This window comes from Scardinius erythrophthalmus (assembly GCF_964197995.2).
Source record: "Scardinius erythrophthalmus genome assembly, chromosome: 24".
NCBI classification, from domain to species: domain Eukaryota; kingdom Metazoa; phylum Chordata; class Actinopteri; order Cypriniformes; family Leuciscidae; genus Scardinius; species Scardinius erythrophthalmus.
The window spans coordinates 2,602,667-2,610,166 of NC_138244.1; the positions used below are offsets into that span (position 1 = coordinate 2,602,667).

The window sequence follows — 7,500 nt, forward strand, 5'->3', positions numbered from 1 at the left end:
ACACACACACACACACACACACACACACACACACACACACACACACACACACACACAGATGGTGTGGAACTGTGTTAAGGTTTATGAGTGATGGAAGAGCAGAGCGAAACTCGTGGTGTGTGAGTGTGTGAGTGAATCAGACGGGTTATTGCCTCACACACGACGCTGTAAATGTTGAATGTGCTTCTGCTTTACTGATCAGAATAATGATGGAAACTTCATCTCTGTGTTTGCAGACGTTCCTCAGGGAATCTGAGATCAGCTCTTCTGTCTCCATCAGATCTCCATCTCCAGGCCTCAGAGCTCCTGTAAGTGATGCTCTCTGTTTCACTGTTATATTAGCATTATTTATATGGAAGCTTGTTTGTTTCCAGCAAATAGAAAAAATCTCACAATTCTGATGATTTTTTTACTCTCAGATAAATTCTGATCTGAAGTGTTTCATTTTAAGGTTTTCCATCTAATACTTATATTTAATCTTATTCCAGCTTTATTTCAATGACTGAAAATGATTTTTAAAAGCTTTCTCTTCACGATAACTACACTGCTCCACTGGCCACTGATTAATCATCTCATTTGAATATTCATGAGTGAGCTTGAGCTGGGATTGGCTGCTTCTGAGGCCGCTGGATGCCGATTGGTTGTTGAACCGCTCAGATCTTTGAGTGAGTGCAGTGATTCATTGATCATCATTATTGTGAAGTTTTACTATGATCAGTTTTCTCACGATAAAAGTTACCAGCATTAACACTGAACAATTTTCAGACATACATAAAGAATAATGAAAATAAAAGTAAAAAATAAAAGCAGAGATGATTTACAGGCAGAAAGTGTCTGTTGAAATAAAGATAATTAAGGTGTTTATTAAAATAAAAGGAGGAAAAAAAGAGGCACAGATAAACCTGAAGTCCTCTGGCCCTGATCTCCATCTCGGTCTGTCGTATTCCTTTACATCACTGACGTCTGAAGAGTATAACTCATGAGTTCTAGTGCAGAACAGTGGTAATCTTCGCTCTACTAATTAAGGCCGTGGATCGCTCCAGATTATGGAGATGTTTTGATATAAGTGAATCTCCTTCTCGACATGAATGGCTTGTTAAGCTGGAGTTACTGCAGCATTTCATTGTGTTTGTCAGGCATATTTTGCTTTTGAATGTTGCAACACAGGCTAAAATCTTGCATTTACATTCATGCGTCTAATGCTTTTATCCAAAGCAATGTGCAATGCATACAGGAATATGTTATTAGTGCACGCATTCCCTGGGAAACGAACCCATGACCTTGGCGTGAAATAAATGTCAAGTTTAAAGTGTAGTTTCTCCACAGTGTTTTCATGGCGTTGTGTTTGAGCAGTATGAGAGTCACTGATGTTGAATCCTCTGAGAGCTCTTGGACTTTAACCTCGTCTGAGATGAATTATAGTTGCTCCTGCTCTCATAAGCTCGGGAATAAAGCTCGATCTGCTGAAATCTCTGAGCCGGAAACCCTCGTTCGTCTCCTGTGGAGCGTCACTGAAGAACACATGAAGGAGGACACAGATGAAGCGCTACTCTTCATGTACACACACTTCACCAGCCGTCCTTTAGCATCATTCACTGTGCTCTGGTGTACCGAGTGTCGTGTTGTCCAGTCCCCAGTGTCGCCAGCGTGAATCTGAAGAAAAGCCTTATTTCTCGTAAGTGTCCACCGGGAGGACATGTTTGGTTCACTTAGGTTTGTCGTGGCCACAACATATAAACTCGTGGGAACGTGATGTTAAAGGGCCCTTATTATAGATTTTTGAGAATGAGCTTTCATGTAGTGTGTGTAACAGCTCTGAGTGAATGAAAACATCCTGCAAAGTTTTAAATCTGAAGTGCACCGGATATAGTCATTGTCTTTCAAACGTAAGAGTCGACTCTGAGTCAATAAAATGAATTGTTTTTCAAACGAGTCATAAGCCGTTTCGTCGTGACGTCAAGATGAAACATAAGCATATAGCGCACACAGACACCCGGGAAAACTCAAACCTCAAACCTGCAGCTGATCCCTGTGATACTGGAGAGGTCATGTCCAGGAGACGCTGTGCTCTATAATGTGAAGGTAAAGCCAGTGTTTCCACTGCCCAAGGACGAGCATGTGGAGAATCAGGGGTTAAAGTTCATCTCCACCATAGTATCACAGCAGTGTAATCCTAAACTCTTGCTGTGTTCCCTTTATTTCACTGACGACTGCTTCTCAAATCTCAGAGTTCAGTGCAGGATTCACAAACCGCTTGCTCTTGAAGATGGTGTTAAACATACTTAGTTCTGAGTTTTATATTGTGTTGGTCTCCTGCTAACTCACGTTATCACTGTCTTACTGAAATACTTCTGATAATCAGCTGTGGGCCACGATTACTATAACTGTGTCTATTAATGCAGATCGTCTGTCGTTCTCACTAGTCTGAGGAAAGATTAAGCATGGAGCAAGGTCTGTTTTATGTCACATCAGATCATTCACACTCGAGCTCGGCTAATGTATTGCATAACTTACATGGACTGATATTGATACAGTTTCCACGTGTTCACCGCAATATATTAGAAAAATACTCTGTAAATAAATGAGTACAAGTAAAATAATGGGTTTGTTGATGGACATGCTCTTGTTAATGCTAATGGAGAGGAATTACAGTTGCAACATCTCATAATGTCCCTCAAACTGAGTAGCGTATCACTGAGAAACACTGAGTCCTGCTGGAGTCGTCCTGGTGGAGCTTCGGGTTGAATAACTAGTTCATCAAGTGTTTCATCATCGGACTCGCACTCGCATTGATATGGTCATATCGACGTCATTGTTCGTTACTGTGTTTAGTTTATGGTGTAGGAAGCCTCAGGACACGCAGAGCTGACGTTATGGCAATGGCCGGGCTGTACACGTTAAGCCAATCACAACAGACTGAGCTGTCTGGCCAATCAGAGCGGAGTAGCTCGCGGAAAGGAGGGATTAAGAGAGATTGATTCATCTGACGAGTCGTTTGAGAATCATTGAAAATGTGGTGATGTGCAAATGTATATTATGAGGAAATTAAACCGTTTTTGACCTTTGATGCATGTAAACCTGTTGTAGGAGACTCCAAAACAACATTAGGAAACTTTAAAATAGCATAATAGGGGCACTTTAAGTCGTGGGAATGTCATGATATCCCGTCGGCACGAGATCGTATGTTGAGGGAATGACATCCGTTTCTCGTGGCCACGAGTTTCATAACATGTGGGAACCGAATCTTCACACGCGACACGGGCTCTCCTTTTACCCCGGGTGTAATTTACTTTATTATTTGTAAATTTAAGTTTCTCATAATTAGTTTTTGTTTATTGCCTTAAAACAGACTTTATTCGTGACCCGAGTATTTCATTCAAGCCAGCAATTTTCCAGAAAGAGCCCATTCAACTTAAGAAGTCGCATCAGGTGTCTTTCACTTATAACGTCCCCATGTCTTAATGCCAGAGAGCGCACTATATCTGTATATGACATTCCTAATTCAAAGTAAAATGTTATTTCATCAGTCATCTCCATCTCTGACTGCTATGGTTACAGTTTAGACCGGTGTGGTTCCCTCAACATAACTACGAGAACTACATAACCACGTATAAATATATCGTTCCCTCAACATATGATCTCGAGGCCACAACATAATGATGTCGTTACCTCAACAAAATGATCTCGTGGCCCCGATTTATTATCACGTTCCCACGAGTTTATATGTTGTGGCCACGACAAAACTAAGCGAACCGAACATGTCCCCTCCTGGTCACCGTAGTCCTCTAACCCTAACTCATTTTTCTGATTTGGCATATAGTCAATGAGGAAGTTGTATTGCATTGTGTTTTTTTTATTACTTTTATTAATTATATTGTATTGTCTTGTTGTGTTTTGATTGTGCAGCATTGGTCAGCCTAGGTTGTGATTAATGGTGCTGTATAAATAAAATTGACATTGACATACGCATCATCAAACTGAGGAGTTTCCATAGCAACCAATCCCACAGAACCTGTGTGTGAGTCTCAGCAAAATCTGATGTTCACAGTAACTGGGAATCAAAGGCCTTTCCCAGAGGAATCGGAACCGCATGGACCAAACCACCCAGAAATGAGTTCCATTTGTTTTCCGTGTGTAAATCGACCCGGAGTTTGTTAATGTGCTGTGAGATACTGTGTGTGTGTGGCATGAAACACACAGAGTCAGACATCATGCGTGACGCTGAGACCCAGACACACGCCAACAACATGAGTGTTTGAGAGGAATATGTTCGGTAACGCTGTATTATAGATGAGCAGGGCTTATAAAAGATCACATCTGTCCTCCAGAGAAATCAAAACTACAAGCAGAATTTAACGAGTTTGAGGAAGATCTGAGTGAAACACAGAGCTGGACGTGAACATCAGGACTGACCAGACCTGACGTGATGAAGACTAGCTCAGTTCTGTGGGAACTGATCTGAAATCAGAACGGACACTTCCCAACCTAACAAAAATACATTTTGGTAATGTTCCCATAGAGATATAAAAATGTTATAACTTCTGAACGTTCAAAACATCCAGTTTTTAAAATGTTTTTTGGTCATGCAAATGTTTAGGGAACATTCCCATTGTATAATTTTGAAAATTATTTTTGAATGTTCTAAAACATTCTGAAACAGGAACATTTAAAAAAACATTAGTTGAACTAAAATGTTTAAAAAAAGTTCCATGAACGATGTATTAATAATGTTTTTGTGCTAATGTTTTGAGAACATTATTAAATAGCAGATACCTTTGAACAAATGTTCTATTAACACTACTGGAAGAACATTTGCTCATAACTTTGACAGAATCTTGCCAGAAATTCCCTATTAATTCATTATATAGGATTTACTTTGTAATTATTTCTGTGTGAAAATAGTTTCAAAGACAAGTAATAAATTAAAACACACCGAATTAAACGTGACATTTTGAAGTAGAAAGACTGAAATAGTGTTTTCTTGTAAACCGTACTTCAATAATCTTATTTATGTACAACTTTGAAAAGTAATTTTCCACAGTAGGCTACATATTGAAAGAGGGCTCAGAGTAAACAGTGTGTGTGAACGCAGAAGCTGTTTCTGATGCTAGGGGGGTTTCGTCTAGACATATTTTGAGGAAATTCACAGTCTCTCATAGATCTTGAGGTTTGAAATGGTGTCCAGAAGAAAGTCGAGCGGGATCATTTTCCCCCGTCGGCTGTAAGTGTGGCTCTAAGTACGTCGTTTGAGAAACAAATGTAGGTGTCAGGATTTTATGGAACAGCGTCCGTGAACACACAGCGTTTTATGAGTCAGTCCTGTCGGCCGGCGACAAAACAGCCTTGTAAAATACTCTCACCCTGGAGGTCAGAAGAAACACACCTGCGACTGAAACCTTACACACACACACACACACACACACACACACACACACACACACACACACACACACACACACACACACACACACACACACACTCACACACACCTGCTACTGAAACCAATCAGAGACATCCAGCCTTACACACACACACACACACACACACACACACACACACACACACACACACACACACACACACACACACACACACACACACACACACACACACACACACACACACACACACACACACACACACACACACACACACACACACACACACACACACACACACACACACACACACACACACACACACACACACACACACACACACACACACACACACACACACACACACACACACACACACACACACACACACACACCAGCCAGTTCCTCCTCAGAAACAGACATCTGCTAAATGTATATGAATACACACACATGAAGATCTGATCTGTAATTAATCACTGAACTGCAGATTTAAGTCAAAAATTGTATTACTGTAATTTTAATGTGATTTAAGACAAAATGCTGCATGTGAATAGGATCAAATTTTAAACAAAAGAAATCACATACTTCTCCTTCTGACTGATTGCATTAAGAATTGCAAACATTTCTTGTATTACAAGTTTTCTACAATTTTATGTTTAAATATGCAAATTAGGCATTTTTGTGTTGAATATGCATACATTTCCAGAACAGAAATCTGAACAATAGATGAAGCCAGGCTCAAAACATGATGACATTTAAGAGTTAAAGGTTTTTACAGAGGAGATTTTGGATTATTTTCTTATCACTCCATAAATCAGAAAACACTTTCAGCAGACAGAAAAAAAATATTTTCGTCTTGTTTTTGGGAATAAGTGTTAGATAAAATCACCTGAATGACATATGAACAAACCCCTCAGTAAAAACCTTCAGAATATAGATATGAATAAAACTGTAAGTTTTGATGTTTGTAAGTGATGCTGAAGTGGAGGAAAAAACTCATGTGTGAAAACAGCCGTTAACGATTTTTCTTGAAATTGAAATAGACGCAAACAGATAAAGTGAAATAAAACACACTTTATATATTTTTTAAATGTTTTCTTTCCACTAGTCTGAAGCAACATGTTATGAAAAGCCAAATAGCCCAAAATCTCAAAGTGAAGCAGTGCATGCAGTGTCTTTTAAAGCAGGAACTGCTGTATTACAGTAACGGCTCAGTTGTGACTTTAATGAAGTAAGTGTCTAAAGCTGACATCTGTTGCTTCTCTCTCATCATCTGAATCATTGAACATCACGAGTTCTGCTTGTGTTTTCAAATCAGAACTGAAGAAGTGGAGCACAGCTTCTCTACAGACTCCAGTCTTCTGATGAGGCTTGAGGAGTTTGTAAAGTTTCACCCCAGAAGTCGCACACATGAACTCACTCTTGCGTGTCCACACCGGCTCTGCTGTGACGAGGAAAAGCTGTTCTCATGAAGGGTTCTCCTCACAGAACTGAGGCTTCACACGCTCTTCATGTTCACGCTTTAAAGGCCAGATTATGAACCTGAGGGACATCTGAGTGAGCAGCATGGTTCAGATATGGCTAGATGTGGAACAGGAAATATATGAGACTGAAACGAATTGGATTTATTGATGATGCATATATAAACCTGGTTATTGTGAATGTAAAACACATTTAGTTTATTATACAGACAGTAAAATATCTATATTTGAGTATAAGTGCACATGTAAACAGAGTTCAGTGTGTTCTCCCTCCATTAGCATCTTCTCAGTTCATATTACACTTAGTTTTTTTGTTTAATCATAAATAATTCATGTTTGTGCGCGTGTCTCTGTGGGTGACGGAATATTTCTGCACTGCAAATATTTAGAAACGCTGAACTTTTGAGGAACTTCAGTCTCGAGAGCGACTACACACACACACACACACACACACACACACACACACACACACACTCACAGTTCAGTCTCGAGAGCGACTACACACACACACACACTCACAGTTCAGTCTCGAGAGCGACTCAGTGGACACACACACACACACACACACACACACACTTCAGTCTCGAGAGCGGCTCAGAGGAGTACACACACACACACACACACACACACTTCAGTCTCGA

The 7,500-nt window shown here is 40.0% G+C and overlaps 1 protein-coding gene across 1 annotated transcript in view; it reads left to right on the forward strand.

The window, feature by feature from the left end:
• The window catches only part of LOC308684838 (PDZ domain-containing RING finger protein 4), a gene marked incomplete at its 5' end in the record, with an annotated part of 57,452 nt that overhangs the window by 1,278 nt on the left and 48,674 nt on the right, over nucleotides 1-7,500 (forward strand). The window contains 2 exons of the mRNA XM_081356169.1: nucleotides 237-308; nucleotides 1,354-1,557. Coding sequence (XP_081212295.1) covers nucleotides 237-308; nucleotides 1,354-1,557 — 276 coding nt within the window. The remainder of the gene's footprint in view (nucleotides 1-236; nucleotides 309-1,353; nucleotides 1,558-7,500) is intronic.